General features: G+C 43.7%; 13 protein-coding genes across 13 annotated transcripts; 8 read left to right on the top strand and 5 right to left on the bottom strand.

Annotated features, from left to right (window-relative positions):
• Window positions 1–1,170, top strand: FA14DRAFT_117038 (ribonuclease III; the record flags this gene model as incomplete). The annotated part of the gene is made up of 1 exon (XM_025496207.1): window positions 1–1,170. One exon carries the CDS (start codon window positions 1–3, stop codon window positions 1,168–1,170), a length of 1,170 nt encoding a protein of 389 aa, XP_025358227.1.
• Window positions 1,170–2,259, bottom strand: FA14DRAFT_170687 (alpha/beta-hydrolase; the record flags this gene model as incomplete). The annotated part of the gene is made up of 1 exon (XM_025500289.1): window positions 1,170–2,259. One exon carries the CDS (start codon window positions 2,257–2,259, stop codon window positions 1,258–1,260), a length of 1,002 nt encoding a protein of 333 aa, XP_025358226.1. The 3' UTR covers window positions 1,170–1,257.
• Window positions 2,260–3,018: 759 nt separating this feature from the next.
• On the top strand, window positions 3,019–8,268 carry FA14DRAFT_159739 (CNH-domain-containing protein). The gene has a single exon (XM_025498359.1). The coding sequence runs from the start codon at window positions 3,446–3,448 to the stop codon at window positions 8,072–8,074; it is 4,629 nt and encodes a 1,542-aa protein (XP_025358225.1). The 5' UTR covers window positions 3,019–3,445; the 3' UTR covers window positions 8,075–8,268.
• Window positions 8,269–9,732: 1,464 nt separating this feature from the next.
• Window positions 9,733–12,991, top strand: FA14DRAFT_159738 (Opi1-domain-containing protein). Its single transcript, XM_025498358.1, has one exon. The coding sequence runs from the start codon at window positions 10,132–10,134 to the stop codon at window positions 12,496–12,498; it is 2,367 nt and encodes a 788-aa protein (XP_025358224.1). The 5' UTR covers window positions 9,733–10,131; the 3' UTR covers window positions 12,499–12,991.
• On the bottom strand, window positions 12,862–13,425 carry FA14DRAFT_119729 (protein-tyrosine phosphatase; the record flags this gene model as incomplete). The annotated part of the gene is made up of 2 exons (XM_025496368.1): window positions 12,862–12,936; window positions 13,003–13,425. 2 exons carry the CDS (start codon window positions 13,423–13,425, stop codon window positions 12,862–12,864), a joined length of 498 nt encoding a protein of 165 aa, XP_025358223.1.
• A 540-nt stretch (window positions 13,426–13,965) lies between these two features.
• On the top strand, window positions 13,966–15,605 carry FA14DRAFT_159737 (amidase signature enzyme). The gene has a single exon (XM_025498357.1). The coding sequence runs from the start codon at window positions 13,983–13,985 to the stop codon at window positions 15,471–15,473; it is 1,491 nt and encodes a 496-aa protein (XP_025358222.1). The 5' UTR covers window positions 13,966–13,982; the 3' UTR covers window positions 15,474–15,605.
• Window positions 15,446–16,770, bottom strand: FA14DRAFT_159736 (ribosomal protein L5). The gene has a single exon (XM_025498356.1). The coding sequence runs from the start codon at window positions 16,576–16,578 to the stop codon at window positions 15,565–15,567; it is 1,014 nt and encodes a 337-aa protein (XP_025358221.1). The 5' UTR covers window positions 16,579–16,770; the 3' UTR covers window positions 15,446–15,564.
• A 971-nt stretch (window positions 16,771–17,741) lies between these two features.
• FA14DRAFT_115301 (RabGAP/TBC) lies at window positions 17,742–19,586 on the top strand (the record flags this gene model as incomplete). The annotated part of the gene is made up of 2 exons (XM_025496101.1): window positions 17,742–17,858; window positions 18,267–19,586. Coding segments are annotated over 2 exons (1,437 nt in total), but the record flags the coding sequence as incomplete, so codon positions are not given.
• Window positions 19,587–19,734: 148 nt separating this feature from the next.
• Window positions 19,735–20,538, bottom strand: FA14DRAFT_170680 (uncharacterized protein; the record flags this gene model as incomplete). The annotated part of the gene is made up of 3 exons (XM_025500288.1): window positions 20,317–20,538; window positions 19,958–20,250; window positions 19,735–19,874 (listed from the first exon to the last, which is right to left on the bottom strand). The coding sequence occupies exons 1-3, from the start codon at window positions 20,457–20,459 to the stop codon at window positions 19,735–19,737; spliced, it is 576 nt and encodes a 191-aa protein (XP_025358219.1). The 5' UTR covers window positions 20,460–20,538.
• Window positions 20,539–20,648: 110 nt separating this feature from the next.
• On the top strand, window positions 20,649–20,903 carry FA14DRAFT_20760 (uncharacterized protein). The gene has a single exon (XM_025502001.1). The coding sequence runs from the start codon at window positions 20,683–20,685 to the stop codon at window positions 20,842–20,844; it is 162 nt and encodes a 53-aa protein (XP_025358218.1). The 5' UTR covers window positions 20,649–20,682; the 3' UTR covers window positions 20,845–20,903.
• A 107-nt stretch (window positions 20,904–21,010) lies between these two features.
• FA14DRAFT_159734 (uncharacterized protein) lies at window positions 21,011–21,805 on the top strand. The gene is made up of 3 exons (XM_025498355.1): window positions 21,011–21,341; window positions 21,403–21,620; window positions 21,693–21,805. The coding sequence occupies exons 1-3, from the start codon at window positions 21,165–21,167 to the stop codon at window positions 21,748–21,750; spliced, it is 453 nt and encodes a 150-aa protein (XP_025358217.1). The 5' UTR covers window positions 21,011–21,164; the 3' UTR covers window positions 21,751–21,805.
• A 250-nt stretch (window positions 21,806–22,055) lies between these two features.
• FA14DRAFT_159733 (uncharacterized protein) lies at window positions 22,056–23,545 on the top strand. The gene has a single exon (XM_025498354.1). It carries the CDS (start codon window positions 22,085–22,087, stop codon window positions 23,294–23,296), a length of 1,212 nt encoding a protein of 403 aa, XP_025358216.1. The 5' UTR covers window positions 22,056–22,084; the 3' UTR covers window positions 23,297–23,545.
• Window positions 23,356–24,045, bottom strand: FA14DRAFT_159732 (uncharacterized protein). The gene has a single exon (XM_025498353.1). It carries the CDS (start codon window positions 24,027–24,029, stop codon window positions 23,433–23,435), a length of 597 nt encoding a protein of 198 aa, XP_025358215.1. The 5' UTR covers window positions 24,030–24,045; the 3' UTR covers window positions 23,356–23,432.
• Window positions 24,046–24,267: the final 222 nt, after the last annotated feature.

Raw genomic sequence — 24,267 nt, 5'->3', positions numbered from 1 at the left:
ATGCTTGGAGCTTTACCAGGCTCGATGTTATGTAGCGCAAGACTTCTGCCTTCCATTTTGACGGCGTATGAACAAATGCTATTGGTCAAACAATTCCGAGCCGATGTCTTGAGCGATTTACCGATCGATGAAGAGAAGCTGATGCAAGCTCTCACATTACCCAACGCAGTAATGGGCTACGACTATCAACAGCTAGAATTTCTGGGAGATTGTGTCTTAAAGTTGATTGCATCGTGTATCGTATTTTGCAATGATGGCATGGCAGGCGAAGGTGCATTGACGAGAAGAAGGACACAAACGATCTCAAACGAACATCTTACTATGATCAGTAAAAGATTACAAGTTGCTCAACATGTTTTTGGTTCGGAAGCTGTCCCAAAAAACTGGCAAGCACATGGAGCATGGCAAAGATCGGTAAGGATGTCGGACAAAATGTCTGCCGATCTGATTGAAGCAATTCTTGGAGCTGCTTGGTCTAGTGGTGGTGATGCAACCGCTGGTCTTCAAACCGCTTTGGATTGTTTTAATAAACTTCATCTGATCAGTCAACGTGTCAGTCTCGAAGATTTTCGTACACGATTTGATCTTGTTTGGCTTTATAAGAACGAGGAGGTACGTTACACAGATCGATCTTATGTCACCCGGATGGAGTCGACGCTCGGATACAAGTTTAAACATACACAACTTGCCATCGAAGCCATTACGCACTCCAGCATTTCCTCAATTCTTAAACCTTCTTATGAACGATTGGAATTTTTGGGAGATGCCGTATTGGAAGTTTGCGTAGTGCAATTATTTCATGGCTTATTTCCTACATTTGATGAAGGAGAGTATAGTCATTTAAAGAGTGCTGCAGCTTCAAATGTCTCACTTGGTGTTGCTTGTTTGAACACCGAACTTTCACGATTGCTCATGGATAATTGTCCGGCAATTCAACAGAGCATCGAGAAGTTTCGCACTCAAGTCATTTTAGCAAGGACGAATGCTGAAGAAGATGGGCAGCACAATCAGCCATTCTGGAGTAATATTAGCTGTCCAAAGCAATTGGGTGATATTGTTGAAAGTACCCTGGGCGCCGTTTTTGTCGATTCAGGATTCGATTTAGAGGCATCCCGTAAAGTCTTTAATCATCTTTTCCAAACTCACTTTCTCACCTACTTTAACAAATAATAAAGTTTTCTCTCTAATCACATTATATATTTGTACAAATTAATCTCAATACTGTATAATATCATCTTAATTTTCAAACAGACCAATTCACAGCACCTTTTCGACTTTTTGCCATAATTCTGGTATGTCTGCCTCTGGATCAAGAATATCCCAAAGATGACTTTTGCCAGGTTCAACGTATGTACCTATATCGTATGGAAGATTTGCTTTCTTTAAAGCTTCAATCACTTCCTTGCTCTGATGAATTTCGACCATTGGATCAGCATCGCCATAAGCAACAAAGACAAGCTTTGTATTGGTGTCTTTTGTGCCTGTCTTACCTGACCGTTCGATCAAAGTAGGTAGACAATATTGCTCGGCATTTTGACCTTTTGCTAAGATCAAATCCGGATAGATACCCTCTTGACGAGCATAAGAGTATAATGGCGCACGAGAAGTAAGAACCAAAGGAGGCGCTTCGGTCAATACTTCACCATCTTTGTCCATATGGGGCTTTAAGGGCTCGACAGGGACAAGGTCTCCAATTTGAGCTTGCAAGTTGTATGCCCATGGCAGCGGTTTGAGTGGCATATGGTAATACGGTGCTCTGGCCTTATTGATAGTCGTGATTGGATAAATGGCAATCACTGCTAAAGGAGCCGGAATATCCTTTGAATCTGTGAAGCCTAAGCCTTGTAAAAGTGATGCCCAACCACCAGCAGATGAGCCTGCTAGGATGTATTGACTGGTATCCAAACTACTCTTCCCTCCTCCCAATTTAGCCGAAAGTCCTTCAGACGATAAAGTGAAACGAATGCAATCCTTCACGTCATCCAAAACACCTTCTATGTTTACTTGTGGAGCCAATCGATAATCTGGCGTGATGAGAGCTAAATTCAAACGATTACAAGCTCTTTGGAAATGTGGTGGTAAGAACTTTCTTGTTCCTTGTAAAAATCCACCTGTATGAATCCAGATTAATGGTTTTGGTGGACGTTGATGTTTCTGAATGGGTAGATAGACATCTAGTGGGATCTCCACCTTTGCACCAGAATTGTTCTGAGATGCTGTTTTATAGATGAATGTCTGTGGGGTGGATGTTGAAGTCATGTTTGCTGATATGAGGTGGAAAAGGGGAAGATTGACATAATTTGATTCATTTTATATATGCTCTCTATTTGTGTTGATCTTCCATTTCTCCACACTTCTTCCGAAGATCAAATCGGAACAATAAGAATCACAACTTTAGCGTGAATATGCCAGCCACACCACACACACAAGCACAAGAATAACAGCAAATTGCAAACGCGTACGTACCTTTGTTCGGGCCGAAGCGGCAGTTGAATAGGAATGAAGAAGGAAACAGGTCAAATGCACACACTATATTATTCAAAAAAGATCTTCCTTCATCATTAGGATGAATGAGTTCTTCTTGACAATATATATATAGTATTTGTACTTATGAAGCTTTATATGATATCTCTCTATATACCCAAAGGCTAACCCTCTTCTATACGATTAGCCTCTCTTTTCTTCCTTTGTTCAAGCAGGCACCAACATATATGTCTTTGCATGCAGGCAAGTGGCAGACAACCCTTACTCTTTCTTTCTTTCGCTCTCAAATTGCATCACTGGCTCTAATAGTAATCTCGCGCAGGTGTTCTGCCTAATGTTGCGCAGCGCACACGCCCGTAAAAGGAAAACAGATTAAATGGGCAAAAAACAACTCCCCTGTGTGCTTGTGCGTGTGTGTGCGTGTGTGTGTTTGCTTGTGCTTGTGCTTATGCGTGCGCATGTGCTTGTGCTTGTGTGTGTGTGTGTCTATTGCGAGATTAATCATATTGTTTTTCCTTTTCCTCAAATCACATTCTAACATCAACAATCTCAAATACCATTAACCAAAAACAACAAGAGTTATACGATCACTGTCGCTAGGGGACAAAGTACCAGTTCCATCTCGCGAATCTTGTCACGACTCATCACCTTCATTTCTCAATTCAACAACCAAAATAGGGGTCATCACGACTGATCCCGCTTTCACGACTGCCTTTTTCTCCACCTAGAATCGATCAAACATCGTGCACGATTGACTGCATCCCCGTCAAAGATCGCTTCCAGACAAAGAAAAGCTATCAATGTCCAATGTACATTAAGCTGACCAAGCAGCAAAAGCACTAAAAACCATCATCGTTCACCGATTCGCTTGAACCGATTTTACGACTAAAACGATTTGAACGACGACCGCTAGAGCGAGAGCTTATCCTATTCTTTCTCATTTTGATTATATACCGTCACCATGCCTCTTCCTTCAAACGGTAATGGGGACGGCTATAACCCTGACAAAAGGACAACTGCATATGAAAATATTTTCGGTCGTCCAACTGCCAAGCCAAAAGGTCCTGCAGCTTATCCAGTTCCTGGAATGGCAGCTGCTCCTCCTCCCAATCCAAACACATACAATTGGGTGAATCAACAAGCTTATGGCTCAAATCAACAGCCGTCTAGATACAATGGAGGCATGCAAGCAGCGCCAAACGGGTTTGGGAATGGTGCTGCGGGTGGATCGATGTACGGCTATCCTTCTCAATCACAAGTTGATATGATCGATCGAAGAGCAAGCGCAACTCCTTCGGCTGGCTCAGATCCAAGATCATCGCAATATTATACAGGTGCCGGAAGTGCTGCAGAAGCATATGGAAATGCAAGTGGTTCGGTTGCACCTCCTGTAGGTGGACCATCATCGGGAATGTACAACCCTTCCTACTTTCAACGTACTCCTTCATCTTCTATGCCGCCTCAACAAGCAAATGGACCTTATTATCCGGATTCTCTACCCTATCGACATCCATCTTCCAATGTTGGCGTTCCACCTTCGCAATATCAACGCCCAGGCTCGATAGGATCTGTACCGCCAGAAGCTTCACCGCCCGGAGTTCATGTGCCAAGATTGCCCAGCTTCGATCTTGGTTCCGCGGCTCCAAGTTCGGAAGAGCACTGGTTCCAACATAATGGTGCGCAAACCAGTTCAAATGGTACAGCAGTTCCAAGCACGTTTGCTCATAGCACAGCTACCGGGACAACTTACGCCGATGAAACGGCCAAAAGTCCAACAGGTCAATCAGTCGCTCTTATGTCAGATGGTGGGGCTAATGGTGAAGATTTACGTGATGATGGATATGATTTTAGGGAATATCAAAATCAAGCAATTGCAAAATCGACAGCATCTTCCATTCGCCGTGGTTCGTTTGAATCAGATCGACAGAGCATTGCGAATTCGATGTTCACTTTACCTGGCGCAACTTCTCGTATGCAAATCAGCGGAGGTTACTTCCATCCTTCAGCAGCGATGCAAGATCCTTCTAATGCAGCAACTTGGGGAAAGCAGAGTCGAATGCGTACTACGTCGAGTGCTACCACTCAAGGTTTGATGTATGGCGATTCACAGAATGGCGAATGGCGTAAAAGTGGTGAACCTGCCGGTGGTCCCGCTTCAGGAAGCGGCGCAGGAGCAAGATCTATGTCATTCGGTCAAAATAGCCTCAAGCCTGGCTCTGCTCTTGTGCATAGCAACAGTGGTCAGGCTCCTACTACACCACCTGTTCCTTCGGCTCATCGTAGAGGTCCAATCGTCTATCCTGCTTTGCTATCTCGCGTTGCAGATGCATTCAAACAACGGGTTGCCGTTGCAGAGCGAACAAAGGATGGGTTGACGTATACAGATGCTTTCGATGGTAGGGAGGCAGTTGACAAGATTGCATATATCATCAAGACATCCGATCGTAACCTGGCTTTATTGTTGGGACGTGCTTTGGATGCCCAGAAATTCTTCCACGATGTCACGTATGACCATAGATTGCGCGATTCACCCAATGAACTGTATCAATTCAGGGTGCGCCTCACTAGTCCTTTCGGCTCAGATGGCGATGCATACCAAGAAGACGGATTCAGAACACCACCGACACAGTTGGAAGTGCCTTCTACCGGTCCAACCCGCGATAACTCTCTGTCAACATTGCAAGATGGCTCGAAACTATTAGAACCTCCAGAGTCAACACCTCTGGCAGAAGATGATGAAGATGCATTGCCGACCGGAGTCTTTACTTTGTTGACCGATTGTTATAGTCCAACATGTACCCGAGACAGATTGTGTTACAGTATCGCCTGTCCACGCCGTTTGGAACAACAAGCAAGGTTGAACATGAAGCCGCAACCTGGTTTGAAACGCAGCATCAGTAAGGAAAGCTTAGGAGACGCAAAGGAGCCTGGAGCTCTATGGGCTGAATCCGTTTCAGCAGAAGTGCTGAATAGCGTTTCCGATTCTGAACGTAAACGACAAGAATTGATCAATGAAGCCATCTCAACCGAACGCGATTTCGTTCGAGATCTGGAATATCTACGAGACTCTTGGATCAAGCCGCTGCGATCGAGGGATATCATTGCAGAAGCACGTAGAGAGGATTTCGTCACTCAGGTTTTCTGGAATGTGCTTGAAATTCATGCGGTCAATTCGAAGCTTGCAGAAATGCTAACAAAACGTCAAAAGCAACAAGCCGTCGTTGATCGAATTGGTGATATTCTTTTGGAAATGTCTCCTCATTTCCAGCCGTTCGTGAAATATGGTGCACATCAATTATATGGAAAGTATGAATTCGAAAAGGAAAAGTCTTCTAATCCAGCATTTGCGAAATTTGTGGATGAAGTAGAACGAATGCCAGAAAGTCGAAAATTGGAATTGAACGGTTATTTGACCAAGCCTACCACACGTTTGGCCAGATATCCACTACTCTTGGAAGCTGTCAACAAAGCAACGCCAGATGATAATCCGGACAAACAAGCGCTACCTAAAGTGATCAAGATCGTTAAAGAATTCTTGACGAAAGTCAATGCAGAAAGTGGTAAGAGTGAAAATCGATTCAACTTGGCACAACTTGATCAGCAATTAGTCTTCAAACAAGGTGAAGCCGTTGATTTACGATTGCGTGATGAACAGCGAGAGTTGGTCTTCAAAGGTCCGCTCAAGAGACGTGGTGGATCGCAAAGTGATAGTGCAGAGCTGCAGGTATTCTTGTTCGATCATGCATTGCTGATGGTCAAGGCCAAGACTGTACACAAGAATGATCTTTACAAGGTATTCCGAAAGCCTATCCCATTGGAATTACTGATTGTAACAGTGTATGATGAAGTGCCAACAGGAAAGGGCAACTCGACAAGACCAAAGTCTGTCATGTCGAAGACATCTACCGGTAATCGACTTAGTGGACCTGTTCCAACAGGAACGGCACCGAAACAAGATCAAAAGACAGGATATGCTCTTACATTCACTTACTTGGGTCGAAAAGGATACTCGCAAACGTTATGGGCAAGCACTTTTGTCAGTCGAATGAAATGGTTCGAACATATTGAGAACAGACAAGAAATCTTGAGGCAACGATCAAACATCTTTGATACAATCACACTATCGGAGAACTTCTTCATTGGTCCGGCAAGGGTTACCTGCAGTGTACCATTTGACTTTGGCCGAAGGATCATCTATGGTGCAGATGACGGTGTCTATTTGAGTGATTTACGGGAGCGAGCAAGACCTCCAACAAAGGTTTTGCCTCTGCCTGGTGTTACTCAAGTAGATGTCTTGGAGGAATATCAGATTTTGATCATTTTGGCCGAAAAGAGTGTACACACTTTCACGCTTGATGCACTCGATCCATCCGATCCGATGGGAAGCTTGAAGCGAGGAAGAAGGATCTCTTCGCATACCTCATTCTTCAAAGCAGGTCAATGTTTGGGAAGAACGCTGGTATGTGTTGTGAAGTCTTCTTCGCTATCATCCACCATCAAGACACTGGAACCAATCGAGCCAAATCTACGAATTGGAAAGAAACAACAGACATTCCGTAAATTATTGCAAGGAGGACAGGAGAGTTTGCGTGTGTTCAAAGAGTTCTACATTCCCACTGAGAGTAGCAGCATTCATTTCCTCAAAACGAAACTTTGCGTGGGATGCACAAAAGGATTCGAGATTGTGGATTTGGAAACGTTGGATACGCAAGGATTACTGGATCCAGCAGATAGCAATTTGGACTTTGTTCAAAAGCGTGAAAATGTTAAGCCGATTGCAATTTATCGCATTGACGGTGACTTTTTATTATGCTATGACGAATTTGCATTTTATGTCAACAAGAACGGTTGGAGAGCAAAGGGTAATTGGATCATTCATTGGGAAGGTAATCCAACTTCTTTTGCCTTACATCATCCTTATGTTTTGGCGTTCGAACCAAGCTTTGTGGAAGTTCGACATGTACAAACGGGTGCTTTACATCAAGTGATTACAGGATATAACTTACGTTGCCTTTTCGCTGATGTACCACCGCCAGCAAGTGCTGCTCAATCAAGCGCATCATCATCTGCAAGTAGCATACATAGTCATACTGGTATCGGTTCAATGTCACCGTTTGGAAGGCCAGCACCTCCGCCAATGCATTATGCAATCGGTGCACCACCCTACAATCCAGCATTGTCACGACAACAAAGTTTCAATATGATGGGACAAGGGGCTTATCCTCCTAATCCATATGGCCCTGCTGGAGCTAGACCGCCACCACCAGGACATGGACCGGCAGGTATGGGACCGGGAGGACCATATGTTCCACCTGGAGCACCTATGCCACCACCTCATATGGCACCATTTGGCCAAAGACCGCCGCCGCCAGGCGTTCCATATGGATTCGGTCAAGCTCAACCTTCAAGACAAGCTTCAATTCAGCGGAATCCAGTTTGGGAAAGTGTTGCAGCCAGTCGAAATCAAATTGTGTTCATTGGGGATACGACTGTATTTTGCGTTCGTCCTGCAGTACAAGGACAAGCTGCAAACAGTTCTTCTACATCTACTACGACGGCAAACGGAAACAATCCATCACCACCAAAATAATATCGTGTCCATCTTCTTTCATGTATCATCATTCGAATCTACCTTTTTTTATTTCTGTCATGTATACAATACCATTTCCCCCTTTTTATTTCAACGAGTCTCATCATCATCTCAATTACGAGTTGTATATCCTCCTTACTCTTTCCCTCATACCTGTATTGAATGGATTATGCAAAATACATACTCTTTTAAAAGAGGCACGTGGTCGTCAACCGGTGATGTTGTAAAGGATAAAGATTGTTGGGTAAAGTGAGATGAAGAGCTGGATTGCTCGCTTAGCCGAATTCCCACGCTATTCTTACCGCGCAAACGCTAGAGAAAACGGAGAATGAAAAAGTGCGGGGAAAAAGGGGAGAGGGCTACTGAAATGGAACACTGTCTGGGCGTCAGTTTATGATTCATTCGCCGCTCAATTTTTCCGAGAGAGTGGGGGCGTAGAAGATAGAACTTGCTCTTTGCTGATTTGAGGCTCTTTGCGAAACTATAAAGTTTATTGGTTTCTAGCTTTAGAATTCGATCTCACACTAGTGTAGGTTTTTGGTCAAACACTGCCATTCTTTCTTTCCTTTTCTTTTGGTTGCAAGGACCGTCATTCCCCACACTTTATCTAAGTGTATCTGTCATTTCATGAAAGAAGTGATGATGAGGTCATGTGGGGAAAAAGAAGTTATTCTAGGGATAGTAATTGTTATTGGAATTGGAAGCAATCTATGCAAGTAAGAGATCCTTGTCACTCACCCTTTATTTCGGCAATCCCGTCATAAAGTGAAGCTAAACGATTTCAATGCATTCCATTGTCTTTGCCTGTCTGTATGTATTTAGAATGACGGAATCACATTCCATCGTGCCTGGAGCCCAATTCCGCGGGTCAAGAAGAAGTACAGTTTGTATGTGCTGCTCAGTCTACGCTTTCAAACCTCGCTTGACTTTGTACGCTTCCCATTTGCGTCCTTTCACGCTCTTTTATAAAATAATAATAAAATGACCGAAATGAACGCGAATATGTTCCTGTTATGCACTACTTCAGTGTTGCCATCTGTGCCGCGTCTTTTTATTTTTACTCCCCCCCCCCACTCTTCTATCGTACGCGCCTTGTCTCTGTTTTTTGTTTTTCACGGCTTTCTCTCTTATACGCACGAATCACTGACGGGTTCAAAGGCCAAGCACAATCACGATCATCATACACAGCCTTTCAGGGCAAAAAGGCAATGATGTCAGTATTGAATCCTTTTGGTACCGCGGCTGTTTACATTAATCTCCTTTTACCTAATCATTGCAAGGCCAGAGCATATTAATTGACAACAACTCAACGATTCATACGCATTCGTGATTGATCGAATGAATACATACACCCTTGTAAGAGCACGAGCCTCATGATGATGAATCCTTCTCTTTTTGTTATTTCATCCGTTGATTTACGCGCCCAGCCATAATAAAAATTAAAAGAGGCCGCGCGCGTTTGATTCCTCGCTCACTTTTTTCTTATAATATGAAAGAGAGAATGTATGTAATTGAAATGCTTAATTTTCATGCATTTGGCTAGTCTAGAAAAAGGTCCCATGCGTGTGCATACAGGTGGTTTGTATTCTCTGTGCGTGTGTGTGCGCGCATTTGAATGCCCTTTTCTCTATAATTGATTTTGCATTTATACTCTACATACGGTGGCATGAGGATTATGCATGCAAATCTTTAACCATTTTCAACTGACTTATTTCTGGGACAAATGCCTTCTTTATGCTTTGTTGAATGGTAATGCATACAAGTACAACAAGCAAGCATTCTTTTTATCTCTCTTGATTTATTTGCCGCCATCAACCTCATTCCCGCCGCCACAACAGATTGGAAGAAGATTGTCAAAAGGTAATTTCTTCACCGGAACGAACACCATCCAACTCTGCTTAATTCGCATTTCTGGTTCAGTGGCAAGTATATCGGTTACTCATACGACTTTTCCATCATAAAGGAACGGATGAGCGATTGAAAGGTCCGTACAGTCGATTCTTATCGGGCGTACGCTCAAGACTTTGACATCACCACACATACAACACATAGTCATCATGACACAACCTATGCAAGAAGAAGGAGTGTCTTCCCTTCGTGATTCGAGATGGAGCAGAACGCGGGAAGAAAGTAATATTCCAAGTGAACCATCCACACCAGCAGCATCTCACTTTCAAAGCGATTCCAGAGAAGCATCTCGATCTCGTGCTGCCAGTACATCCGTTTCTCAACCTTCTACTCTCAACATCGATGCAGAAGATGAAGACGTAAAGATTGCCATCATGGCACTTGGTGCGATGAAACATCTCGATGGAAAATCTCGTTCACGCAGTCGATCCGCCGATGGACAAGCAATTCGTGAAGGAGGCGCAAAGCATTCATCCTCATCCAGATCCGTTAGCTCAACTGCAATCTCATCTCCATCGTCATCAACACTGACGACCGATCAAATGTCAACTCTGGCATCATCATCTGCCTCTACATCCTCTTCGACTCCGGCAACATTGGCCGATCTGCCTGCCGATTTTCAATTCCCTGCAATCGTTTATGATGAAAGCGGAAATGAAGTCCGAGTCGAACGTGAGGATATGGCCGATGCCGATTTCCTCAAACGGGTAAGTCATTTGCCAATCGTTCGTGGTACTTTGCGAGCATATGAATTGGGAAAACAACATAGCCGTGTGATGCGATATGGTGGTGGCTTGGTTGAATCTTCCGTCAAGGCTATCTCACAACCTGTCATTGGCCGTATCGGTGCACGTTTGGGCGATCGTAGAGTGGAACAATTGGATGATTTCGCATGTAGACAATTGGATCGTATTTATCCTTATGCTGCCGAATCAGGTTTGACCAAAGAGGAAAAACAAGAGATTATGGCAGAAATTGATGAGAAAGATCGAACGGAATGGAAAGATATGTCGGAAGAAGAACGCAGTAAGCGCAAAAAGGCTTACATTGCTCTACGATCTGAGGAAAGTGAGCGTGCTCGTTTATTGCAAGACAGTGCATCTACCCAACAAGCCAAAGAAAAGAATGGCGAACAGAATGGCAGCAACAATGGCATCGCTGGCCTGTTAAGTCGAAGCGCAAGTTACCAGCAACAACAGCAACAAGCACACAGAGGAAGCTTTACCGCTCCCGATGCGCAAAGACAAGCCCTCATCCGTGCACACTCAGATCAAGCATCATCTCGAATGAATGGCTCGTCAGGCTGGTCATCCATGTTGGTCGAAGCAGGTGTGACAGCAGGTGGTTTGAGTGCAGCAATGAGCGAAGAAAGTATGAAGAGCTTGAAGTATTGCTTGCAATGGTTACAGTATGCTACCGCTCACATCGAACATCAAATCACAGATTTACGTGATCTCATCGTCAAGCTTAATCATGGTGAATTGGATTTAACTTCACCTGCTGCGCAAAATTTGTCAAATATCAAAAGTGATGTTGTTGATACGATTCGCAATGTCGTTGACGTTGTTGGAAAGTACGCCGGAGGGGCTTTACCGGAACCTGCCCGTGCTTCTGTGAAAGCTTTCATTTTGAGTTTACCTGCTCGTTGGGCAACTGTGAACCGTGCATCTTCAGCCGTTGATTCTCGTCAAGGCGCATTTGGAAATTCTCCGGCTTCGCCTTCTTTTTCTTCTGCTCATATGAGTCAAACGGGTAACGCTTCTTCACCTGGAAGATCCAATTCAATCAATACGGTTGCGAGACAACAAGCTGCTGCCACTGCAGTTGCCGCAAATCGTGTGCTCACATTGGCTGTAGAATCACTGGATATCCTTCGTAGCGTTACTGTCGTCTTTGGAGAAAGTTTGGATCGTGCTGATTTATGGGTGGAAAGGCTGCGTGTCTTGGGTTTGCAACGTAAACGTGCACATGAACAAGCTGCTGCAGAAGAGGCTGCTGCTCGAATTGATGCTGGAATGGGAGGTGCTCTGGCCCGAGGACCTTCTCATTGGGAATCAGCACGAGGAATGCATTATTCCGGCAGTCAATCCCCTGGTGCAGAGTCCAACATGTCAATAGGAACGACTGCTTCTTCAAAGAGAAGAAGGGTGAAGAGGCGTGGTACATTGCGTCACAGTGCTTCACCCGGTCCAAATGGAGAAGCAGAAGGAGATTTGAGTGATGAAGGTAGCTCGACTGAAACCGAGAATGCCAAATTATCAGCTCCTTTAGGCAGATCTCAATCTGCACAAAATCATCCAGTTTCAGCAGTTTCGGGAGTTCATCATCATTTCCAACATCCTCATGGACCTTCACTTTCACAAAGACGCGGCAAAGGCAAGAATGGCCGTTACGGTATCAGTCAAACACCGCCTTCGGGAAGCACTCCTTTACTGCAAGAATTAACATTACGTGATCGTAGCGAAAGCGTTGGAAGTCAAAGTGCAAGCTTTGGTGGTGGCAATAAAACTGGATAAAAAATGAATCTTTCGTTTGTTTGTTTTTTTAATCTCCCCCTTTTTTAATCGTTCGGATTTCGACTTTCTTGTGCATAGTCAACTTTGTACTCCAACCTTTGTTCCTGGCTTCGTTCAAGTTTCAACACACGCACACACACACACATACATATGTTCTCACTCTCAATCTTGTACTTATATCTCTTGTTTTCAATTCCTTCTCTTTATGTACATCATTCGTACATACCATCATCCTTTCTTTTACCATTCGTCTATTCTACTTCACTCAAGCATATGTATTGTTGTTAATATGCGCGTACATAATGTGTTCTAGTAATACAATCGATATTGGATAATGTACATGTTGAAGTGTGTGAGTCATTGTCATCGTATTATGCACCAATCAGGTGTGTGTTTACGATCTGGTCGTATTTGGGAGATGGGGAACATGTCGATGAACTGTAAAGAGATGTAAGTGGATAATTGGACGCTTCTCATGTACCCTGTGGCTCCTAATTTACTCACCTCTTCATCTGCAATTCGATCTGAGCCTGCAAATCGGGCATATTCATCATAAATGCTCGTCATGTTCCATCCTTGCAGCCTTCTGATCAGGGCGGTAATTACGCCAACACGATATTTACCTTTGTTACAATGAATCAAGATCGGATGATTACGTTTATCCAAAATGGCACGCAATACTTCCAAAACGATATTTTGATCCATTTCTTGAAAAGGTTCTTTATTGACTTGTACGGGGAATTGTAAAAGTTTTACCCGTTGTCTGTTTGCGAAAACATAGTTACGTAAATTTTCACGTATTTCATCGGTTGAAAGATAAATGATCGTACGCAGATGAAGTGTATTGAGAAAAGGATAATTGCGTTCGTTTGGGAAACCACTTCGATAAATCGCACCTCCTGATCGCGTTCTCGAAGCACAAATCATATCGAAATTCAAAGGTGGAACGAGTAGAGTGGATTGAGCAGTAGTATATTCAGACGACATCATTTCGAATTCATCCGCTACACCACTTTCTCTCGTTGATGTTTGTCTACCTAAATTCGCAGGATGATCATGAGCGATACTATGGTTTGACGAAGTACTTGTGTGAAGTTCAATCAAGCCTTTTCTTGATAATAAATCGATACTTTTTGTTGGAGGTGTCTTTTCTTCTCTTTCTATCACCAGACTACTTGAAGATTGTGGTCCATTTGATGATGAGGAAAGTATCCCTGGCGGTATGCTGGAGCTACTTTCCTGATCTCCTGTCAGTACTGATGCCAAGAAAGGCGGTATATTTGCCAGATCTGGCATGATGAAATGCAGTAATGATGGTATTCATGCAGTGAGAGTGTATGCGTTTAGCATCATCATCATTATGCAGTCAGGCGCTAAACCTTTTTCATATACGCACGGTTCAGATTTAGCGGATTTAAAGAAAAATAGTTGAACAGAAGATACTTCTTTCTTTTCTACTTCCAGTATCTGGTAAAGAGAGATTCATGATTGTCGCTCAGACAATAAGGCAAGGAAGGGGGAGGGCTGGAGGATTGTTGACCGATAGAGCGATAAGAAGAAGGCTGTTGAATACTGCAGCTTCCGATTCAAACATTTTCAATTATCGCCTTCCGACCGAAAATGAAACCAATCGAAAAGGGCCATTAGCCGCTTGGACTGTCTCAATAAAAGACAACATTTGCACAAATGATATGCCTACAACATGTTCAAGCAAGATGCTAGAATCCTACACATCACCTTTTGAGGCAACAACGGTAAGGCTATTACGAGAAGCAGGAGCAAATATCATGGGAAAAACCAATTGTGATGAATTCGGAATGGGTTCAATGAATCTTGATTCGGCATTTGGTCCCGTTCACAATCCAAGAGTACCCAATGGACAGCCTCCAAGAGTCGCTGGAGGTAGTTCGGGTGGTGCAGCAGCAAGTGTAGCCGCAAAACATTGCAGAGTAGCAATTGGTTCTGACACTGGAGGATCAATACGATTACCAGCTGCTTATTGCGGCGTCTATGGCTTCAAACCATCGTATGGGCTGATCAGCAGATGGGGCCTGGTATCATACGCTGATAGCTTGGACACGATTGGAATAATAGCTTCCCGACATGATGAAGTGAAGGAAACTTTTGATGTGTTATCACAATATGATGATAGAGACCCAACCAGCATTTCTCAGGACGTCCGCAACAAAGCAGAAAAGGTGGCAGGAGAAGCACTTCAAGGGATCGGAAAGAGCGGGAATCTGAATGGATTGTGCATTGGTGTTCCACAACAATTCTTTGCGAAGGAAGTACATCCAAGAGTGATGCCATCTGTGCGAAAGACGCTATCGACGTTAAAACAATTAGGAGTGGAAATCGTTCCGGTGAATCTTCCAAATATCAAGTATGCATTGAGTGCATATTATGTTTTAGCAAGTGCTGAAGCAAGTAGTAACTTGGCACGCTACGATGGTATACGCTTTGGACATCGATCCGACGAGCTAGAATCTGCGGAAGAGGTCCAGGGGAGAAATTCGACAAAGTTTGCCAAACATATTGCGAAAACAAGAAGTGAAGGTTTTGGCAAAGAGGTCAAGAAGCGGATATTGTTGGGAACTTATTCTCTCACTTCTGAGTTGTTCGATAACTACTTCTTGCAAGCGCAACGAGTAAGACAATTAGTCCGAAAAGATTTGGACAGAGCATTTTGCTTAAATAATGTCATGGAATCTACACAGATGGAATCGAGAACAGGAGTCCATGCTATCTTGCACCCATCTGCAGTCGATATTGCTCCTTTGGTGAGCGAAGCAAAGGAAAGAGGAGTAGAGACCTACACCCAAGATCTCCTTACAGTTCCGGCTAGTCTAGCAGGTCTGCCCTCCATAAGTGTTCCCGCCGGTCGAGCTGAAGGAATGCCGGTTGGAATTACGATTTCAACTCAATGGGGTTGTGAGCCCATTCTTTGGCGGATTTTGCAAAATATCGGACCATGATCCCAGAAAAAAAAACATTTGTACACTATCAAAGGCTCCAAGAGAGCTTTCTGCATTCCTATTTATACATTTCTGAAATTCATCTGTATTCTTACATGAAACCACCTCTGCGTGTGAATGGGATACCTAATCCACTCAAAAGTTGTCTTGCTTTTTCGGTTGCTCCTCTTCCGCGTTGGTTTGTGATGCAATCGATTTGGAAACCGGGTGGACGGGAAGGATATGAATCCCAATTGACTTCCAATTGAGGGAACAAACTTAATGCATCTGGTTTCATTCCAAGACTCACTGTTCCGGCTACTGCTGCACCAGTGTTTGCCGATTGACTGGCTGGCGGCAAAGGGAAGCCATTAAAGTTGCGTAAACGGGGTAAGACGAAAGTGCTTAAGACTTCCAAGAATTCATAGGCAGAATTACGGGGTAAAACTGCTTGAATACCAACTGGCATGCCTTTGCGTAATTTGAACGATGCTACGTTTGATTTGGCACGAAGGATTCGCACGTAGCCTGTTTTGGGAAGTGTATGCTTTCCTCTATTGCTGGCTACAAGAGGATCGGCGTCGGATTCGATCAATGGCTTTCCAGTGATGGCACGGAACATTGCAGCCAAAGGAATGAGTGCCATTTTATTTAGGATTGCATCTTTGCTGAATGATGTAATGACGATTCTATCAATGTCTACGACTTGTTCGGCATACTTTTTTTCTGAAGGTATCAGAAGTCTGTTTCCCCTGTTTGATCTTTCCGGTCTATTCTTTGAATAAGGCGAAGATGGATCCCATTCACGTTCTACACGACTATTACGTGCTTTGATCGAAGCGGCATCGCGGGTGTCCAAAGTATGATCATAGGTCATATAAAGCAAGTCTCTCGAGAGACTGTTGTTATAGTATGTGAGATAGCGATTTTGATGTGTAGGACCGATTTCAAAGTTTACTCGGGGTAATGAATGGACCGTTGGAGAGCGCTGTTCTGCATCTTCAGTGATTGGTTTGCTTGCACTTGCTGCAACACTTGCTGAAGTGTTGAAAGCCCGATTGATCGTTGAAGCCTGTTGGAATAGTCTACGGCCTAGTCTTGATGTTTGTGCTATATTTGACGCCATCTTTATGTCGTATGAATAGGCGTATTCAGGTGTTCTCGATGACGAAGAAGGAAAAGAGTAATCTGATCATCATTGTCAGCCCTCCTTCTTCTAGCTCGGCTTTTTTCTCTCTACGCCTTGAACAGACACAACTTTTTCTCAATCTTTACCACGTGTTCTTCCCTTTAAGCGTGCGTAAATGAATGCTCAGGCTGAGGGGCAGAACAGGCTAAAGCGGCGCACGCACTGAATACTTAAGCCGGCTACTTATTCACTTTATGCGTGGAAAGGTGCACAATATTCTTTGCCTCAGCCCTAATACAAGAACAACACTTCCTCTCCAACACGGATTCGGCGTGCAAGGCAAGGCAAATCAAATAAAAGCTTTAAGGCGTGTGTGAGTCAATGCGTAAAGGCGGCACAATCACAGCCAAGAGATTGCCCAAAAACCCTCTTCTCCAGACTGAAGGTTTAAATGGCAAGGTGTTGTTGCACTTTGTCAAATGCAGGTTCCTTGCATTGTTCCGAACAATCTTTTGGGGACAGGATTGCATCATAAAAAGGGTGACAAGATCATTCTTTGTTTCCTTGGCATATGACCATCACCATCAATATCACAACACACACTCACACATCTGACGATAATGCTTCTATGATTCACACAAGAGGATCATATTTGATTAACTATTTTGTGGGCCTCATACCGTCTTTGACAATCTGTCAATGACGGTTACAGCATGTTCAAACATATGAAGAGGCGGCCATCAACGGCTAGTAAAGCAACCAGAAATACTTCCTCTTCAATGGAAAAAGTACAAGAAAAGGCTATTGAGCCTAAACATGACGTGATCACATTAGCAAATACAGTAGACAATATCGACATCTCACACAATAGACATGATGAAGGAAAGGCATTACCTCCTTTACCCCGGCCGATGCTTGCAGAGACAAGATCCATCTCGGTCGATCAAGTACCAGTGGCTAGCAAGGGAAACATGCGCAGACCGAAGCTCATGCCTTACAATCATTCGACACCCCCTATGACTACTGCTCCAAATCAGCAGGTAAAATCGCGCATTCGACCATCTACAAGTGCATCTCATGCTGGACCGAAGCTCCCAAACGCACCTTTCCTACATTCAGGTGAGAATCTGTCAAAAGGATCGGAGAATTGGACAGCACCTGAAGATGCAGATGGAGCATACGTTCGACGAACATATGCTCACTTCGATGCTCGTGGCGTACGTGGTGATGGATTACTAGAAGGCAAAGAATGGACACGCGAAAGGGGCGCACATGCAGTATGGGAAATGAATGATCAAAATAGCATCGGAAAGCCGCCTAGAAGCAGAAGGATATCCATGCCTCCTCCTACCTCTCGAACCTTTGTGATGGCTGATGTATCAAAGAACGGCAAGTTTGCTACCCGAGACGGAAGGCTTTCGCCAGGATTTGCAACAGACAAGGACAGTCATCCTTCCGCCGATTCTTCAGCAAACCATGCTGCAATTTCACTGACAAATGACAGCATAAGTACAAGCCCGAACAATTCAGAGATTGGAGGGGAGAATCGGGCAGCAATACAGCAAGGTGAACAATCCACTCACTCATCCGCTGATGCTGCAAGACCGATTACCAATCCAACTTTTGATACAAGCACAAGCTCTTTGGGAACTCATTCTAACGAGAGTATCATTGGGCCTCTGCAGAACGGTGAGGAACGTGCAGCACATCATCATAATCACGATGGGGAGATTGATGTGGAACGTAACGAGCTGATGAAGAAGATTGATCGATATGGATTCTTTCCTCGAGATGAGAACCAAATAGGCAATTCTTTTGCTCGATCACGCATGACGATACTTCCAGAAGCTGCTTTGAGTAAGATTCCGAAGAGGAGAATCATGTTGCCTACATCCTCGTCGCGACAAGGCCTGAGCGGCAGGAAGAAGAACAGCTGGATGGATGATAAGCAATCTTCACAAAGATCCTATGATGCATCTGGAAGCAATGATGATAATGAAGCGGAGGAACTTCATTCGCGCAAATTGCAAGCTGTCATTCAGCATCGAGCTTCGAAAGAGCTGGCCATCCGTGAACGAGAGGCTTTACGTACGGCCAAATGGGATCACATGTTGGACGTACGCAGGGACGCGGATGGCAAACCGCAATTCTTGTTAGCTGATGGGGTGTATAAATCCAAAAAGCTCAAGAGGAGAGTATACAAGGGGATTCCGGACCGATGGAGAGCGGCAGTCTGGTGGGCTTTATTGCGATCCCGTGCGCACGGTGGGTCAAGTGGTAATCTGGAGGCTGATTTCCACTATTTACAACGACAACCTTCACCACATGATGTGCAAATCGATCTAGATGTTCCGCGTACGATTTCAGGACACATTCTTTTCCATACCCGTTATGGTGAAGGACAACGAGCATTGTTCCATGTCTTGCATTCTTTCAGTTTGTTGTGCGATCAGTGTGCCTATTGTCAAGGTATGGGACCGATTGCTGCCACTTTGCTGGTATACTTTCCACCTGAACGTGCTTATGCAGCTCTCGTTCAATTGCACAATGATGAAAGTTTTGGCATCCATCAAACATTCTCGCCAGGGTTCCCAGGCTTGGTCGAGAATTTCTGGGTTCAATACAAGATTGCCATGATGTTATGCCCGGATGTAGTTCAGTCTTTGGAAGAGAAGAACATCGTTACCAGTGCATACGCAACAAAATGGTACATCACCTTGTTTACGAACGTGTTCCCTTTTGCAACACAATTGCGACTTTGGGATGCATATTTCTTGCATGGAAGAGACGTTTTGGTGATTGCATCAGTCGCTATCATTTGGTCATTACGTCGAACATTGGTCACGGGTAACTTTGAAACCTGTTTGGGCTCGTTGGGAAGGGAATTTATTCCTGACGATGATGATTTATTGATGAATTGGATTTTTATGGTTTTGCAAAGGGAGGATATACGAAAGACAATCACTTCAGCACGCAAGGAATGGGCTCAAATGGTTGAGCAGGGAAAGACGCCAATTCTCTAGATAGAATTTTCGATCACTTCATTTGTATTTTATATTTTCATCTATTCATCTGCATACATTTCCGTAAATAATAGAGAGAGAGAGTCAGGGAGCGAATGTCCATAAATTGTTCTATAATGTAAGAGTTTGTTTACCAGGTAGCTCGTCTTTTCTTTTCTGTCGGCTTCCAGCCAAGGCCGTTGATACCGTCTTGCAGTTCTTTGGCGGGCATGTCTTTTGTGGATTGAATACTGACATGGCCAGGGTCCCTACCAGGCTGATCACCGTCAGCTGCAGCAGGAGCAGAAGGAGGGAGGGAAAGGTCAGCTTACAAAAGAATGTCACGGGCGGGGGTCTAATTGTGGTATACTCACGAGTTGCTACCAAATTTGCATCCTTCAATTTTTGTTGTGTTGCCGGATCATCTGTATCGATCCAATGTGTTTTACCTTTGGAGGCTTTTGCTGGGTCTGTATTGCACGAAAGTCCAACACAAGTACCTTGTTGTGCAGGAATGTTTGTATCACCTTGAACTTTATCGTTTATATTGTTCCCTTTTGAATCTTTTAGATTGTTGCCTTGATCGTCTTTCTTGAATTTAGGATCGGCGGCTTTTAGTGGATCAGATGGATTTTTGCCTGGTTTCGTTAACGCATCTTGCGTGCGGCTAGAACAAGGAAGAGAAAAAAGAAAGTCAGCGTGTATGTTATCAAAATCATGAAATATAACTCACAAGCCACCAGAAACAGGTCTAGGTGTGTTAGAGCCACGGTAAATTTTACCCGGTACAGGAACGGCGGAAACGAGAGAATCAGAAATGGTCAAGACAACCAGTGCCAAAGCCAAAACAAAAGAGAGAGTGAATGATGGACGCATTATACAAAGAAAGAGAAGAAAATTAGGAGAATAGAAAAGAGAGAAAAAAGGTGCTGGCCAGCAGCAAAGAAAAGTGAATAAATAGAACAAAAAATCCGGATTGGGGATCGAAACAGAAAGCTGATCAAGATATTGCTTCTTTTATATAATTTATTATTATCATTTTTTAAAGTTTTACGTACAATTTTTCTCTTTATGTCACACGAGTTCGTTTAAAACCCTCATGGAATCTGCATCATCCATTGACGCCTGTCTGCAGGTACGACAACATATAGCCCGTACCTTATTAAATTGGCAAATGATTATACTATCACAATCATCATTTTATTTTGCCTACCGTTTCATCATATGGCCGGGCTCTTTTCTCTCGCGCCCAAATGCATAAAATGTGTCGGACATTGGCGTAATCTGGCGTTAGACTATGTGATGTTGATTTAACACGGGTAGAGTGCGTGATTGCTATGATATGCATACGACATACGCTAAAGTAGGCGTTTAAATAGGAACAAGGATGAATGCACTTCCAATAAGGTTTTCATTCAGATAGTTATCCTTTGATTGTTGGATGCCATGATCAGTTCATTGAGACGTTTGCCTGTTTTAAACGCATCTCGAAGATCTTTCATTTCATTCCTCGACTGCCATCATCACAATAAACTACCAACAAGAACAACTTATCAACCGATCATATTCAAGCATACAATCATGTCAAGCAGCAGCAGCAATTCAATCCCATTCGATACCGAGAGCTTTGTCAAATTGGCAATCGATGTCTTGCACGACTTCGCTAAACGTCAATCAAATCGCTTAGAAACCGAAGCAGAAGATTCTGAGGCACACAATGATGCAATAGATTCTTTACGTGATGCCTGTCATTTACTGGTAAGTGCAGTGGAGCAAGAGGTAGACAAAGAAAGATAACCGATTTTCATTTCCGATACAGCAACCATTGGTGCCTTCCAAAGATAGAGATTCAATTTCGTATATTGTACGCGAGAAGAATCCTTCTGATGAACCACAATCATACGATGAAGCTTTTCAAGTATTAATCAAACTAGAAGATTATCAATCGGAAGTTTATGCAGTTTCAGAGGCTGTGGAGCATTATCGAAACAGTGGAAAGATTCAAACAGATAAGGCAGAAGCACAGCTGGACTTCCTGTGAGTATAGATGAGCAGACCTTTTACGTGATGATGTACTGATACATTTATATCCACCCCGAATCGCAACAGTCAATGGCTAATTGGCAGTGCGTCGCATGGCAGGAATGGATCGCTCTTTCGAAAATAGATATATCATCTAGACAACAGTGTCATGCGAATCCTGATGTTTTCTGAAGTCATGCTTGTGAAATGGTTGTGATTGAGTTAGAGGAAGGTGTGAATGTTGCAGTTTAAAACGTGTTTCCAAAGTATGGCATTACACCAGCGGTGTTTGGATGAGAAAAGCTGCGCCTTTATGCCTGACTCGCTTCTCTATTTTTCATTTTCGGGAATTAAATGAGACCGTGCGCTGCTGCATTAAGAAAGATTCTAGACTACGAGAATGAATCAAAAAAACTCATCACGAGATCATCTTTTAACTTTTACATCCATTCTCTACCTACTTCCTCATCATAGCCAAAATGGCATCCTACGGCTTGTTGGCTTTGAGCACAGCAATTTCAGCTTTCACATACAGTCACATCTGGCTAAATGACTCAGCATTCAAGCAATCCATCCCAAAAGTCGTCAAAGCATGTGGAACTTTGGTTCCTTTTACCTCGCTAAGGGAAGCAGATCCTGTCACCGCTTTGAGGGAATTGATTTGCGTTCGACTGTCATTCTTGCGTCTATTATACGCTGACCAAGCAGGATTTGGAGCACTTTTGGTATTTGCATCCGTTTTTGTGCCTTTCTTCCTTCGTCTAAGCTACCAAGCTGCTTCTCCAAACACACGTTCACTCTTGCAAGGGCCAATCTTGCCAACATTGGCAGTATTAATCACAAGCGCTGATGTTTTACTGATCGGAAGTGGTGTAGCATTGTTCATTCCAACTTTGATCGCTCTGCTATACACCCTTGGCGCCTCTCCTTCAAAAGCATCCGCTCTTCCAAAGCTACCTTGTCCTGCACAGGCTGTTTATGGCGCAAATCTCACTGCTGCTTTCTTGTCCGCCTTTTTCATCGGTACACTGATGTACGATGAAGAACTTACAAGTACTGAATTCTGGTGGGAGCAATTCGTGCCTGAACAAGTGTTGCAATACACAAACATCCTGACACACGTCAACGATCTCTTCTCAAACGTCTACCCAGTCGTGATTCTACCCATTCTCTGGCTAGGTTACCACAGCGTAAAGCGGATCCATAATGAAGAAGATGCAAAGAAACAATTGGACTACTATTTGGCAGCTGAAATTGCTTATGGATTCGAGCGTACATGGGCATATTATCGTCAAGCTGGATTGCTCTCGTTCTTAGCATACCTTTATGGCGTTTCACAGATTTATCGTGGTGTGGTTGCCACAAAGAAGATCCCTGGTCCAGCAACGCAATACATCTTACTCGTTTCACTTTTGATCACCCTTGCTTCTCTTACCATTGCAATAGTAGACGCACAATCGGCCCCAGATGATGGACTGGATGAAGAAGCTAAAAAGGCAATCGAACGTGCACCAGCAGGCAATCCTGGCGTGGAAGACAATATTAAAGTTTTGGCTGTTTTGTCGCTCGTCACAGGACCAAGTATGGCATTCATGCTCTGGTACGCTCATCAAGAAGAAATTCGTGGTTGGAAAGGCAGAAGGGCATGGAGACAAAATTCGGCTAGCAAGGGCGAACTTGCAGTCAAATGATACCTTTTTATCACCACAAAAACAAAACTCAATTCTTCCCCTCCCGCTCTTCCTGCTTTTCTCTATCATTACACATGTTCATTGCCCTTATAGATATAATACAAATGCCTTTCGAATGCCAATTGTTGTATAAACATTATCCTTTCATCTTTTCTTCTTCAGCTACTGCTTGTGCTTTTTGCTGTTCTACTGATTCTGCGATACTCTTGTGTGAGCCTTGTTGAGTGATTACATATTGTTCTTTATCACTACCGCTAATACGAACGAAACGAAACAAACCCAAAGCGTTTACATCACCTTGCCAATCACGTAAAATTTTCACATTTGCTTCGTTCATCAGATCGGGTATATCGATCCCATTTTCATACTCCAAACGTTCTCTTGCAATCCTTTCGCGTAATTGAATCAAAGGCATAGGTGTTGGCCTTCCGGGTCTATGTTGTGCTTCGATCTCTTTGAGTTCATCCGAATGTCTTTCCAAGAAAGAAGATTGAATGAACGAATGCAGATAGGCCAGATCGGGAACGTATCGTAGATCCGGCGGTAGAAGAATGATCAATGATAAAATTCGTTCTACTTTGCTATCGGAACTCTTCTTTCTCAGCTTTTTGGCTAGTTGTAGCTTGTTTGTTCTATGGTCGATCCGTTGTAGTTGCAATGCTCTACGTGAATTTGGATGGGTAGGTCCTGATTTGCTCGTTAGAGACTTCTTTGTGATCTTCTTTCCGCCCATTTTCAGGTATATGCTGCAAAGATGGTAAAGAAGAACAACTCCACAGAAGAAAGTTAATTTGGGGGAAAACTGCAAGAAAATCCAAAATTATTTTCCACGTGCACTCGCTCGCTCTGTACGGGAAGTTGCGTCTGAGCTTTGATTGCAATGTTCTGAGCGGATGCCCGCTTTAGCCCAACACATCAGTCAAAAGGCGGAGACCCGAATGCATTAAAGCTCACACTGACTCTTTAGCGTT

The sequence above is a fragment of the Meira miltonrushii genome (genome assembly GCF_003144205.1).
Source record: "Meira miltonrushii strain MCA 3882 unplaced genomic scaffold FA14scaffold_1, whole genome shotgun sequence".
Lineage (NCBI taxonomy): Eukaryota > Fungi > Basidiomycota > Exobasidiomycetes > Exobasidiales > Brachybasidiaceae > Meira > Meira miltonrushii.
The sequence above is the reverse complement of the archived record's forward strand: the minus strand, read 5'-3'. Positions and strand labels throughout refer to the sequence as shown.

Excerpts from the sequence above, each read along its gene's own strand:
- FA14DRAFT_159736 (XM_025498356.1), bottom strand. The coding sequence starts at position 16,578 with ATGGCGTCAAATATAGCACAAACATCAAGACTAGGCCGTAGACTATTC.
- FA14DRAFT_159734 (XM_025498355.1), top strand. The coding sequence starts at position 21,165 with ATGTCAAGCAGCAGCAGCAATTCAATCCCATTCGATACCGAGAGCTTT. Across the intron at positions 21,342-21,402 it reads GTGATGCCTGTCATTTACTG|CAACCATTGGTGCCTTCCAA; the intron begins GTAAGTGCAGTG and ends TTTCCGATACAG. Across the intron at positions 21,621-21,692 it reads GAAGCACAGCTGGACTTCCT|TCAATGGCTAATTGGCAGTG; the intron begins GTGAGTATAGAT and ends GAATCGCAACAG.
- FA14DRAFT_159737 (XM_025498357.1), top strand. The coding sequence starts at position 13,983 with ATGATTGTCGCTCAGACAATAAGGCAAGGAAGGGGGAGGGCTGGAGGA.
- FA14DRAFT_159738 (XM_025498358.1), top strand. The coding sequence starts at position 10,132 with ATGACACAACCTATGCAAGAAGAAGGAGTGTCTTCCCTTCGTGATTCG.
- FA14DRAFT_159732 (XM_025498353.1), bottom strand. The coding sequence starts at position 24,029 with ATGGGCGGAAAGAAGATCACAAAGAAGTCTCTAACGAGCAAATCAGGA.
- FA14DRAFT_159739 (XM_025498359.1), top strand. The coding sequence starts at position 3,446 with ATGCCTCTTCCTTCAAACGGTAATGGGGACGGCTATAACCCTGACAAA.
- FA14DRAFT_20760 (XM_025502001.1), top strand. The coding sequence starts at position 20,683 with ATGGAATCTGCATCATCCATTGACGCCTGTCTGCAGGTACGACAACAT.
- FA14DRAFT_159733 (XM_025498354.1), top strand. The coding sequence starts at position 22,085 with ATGGCATCCTACGGCTTGTTGGCTTTGAGCACAGCAATTTCAGCTTTC.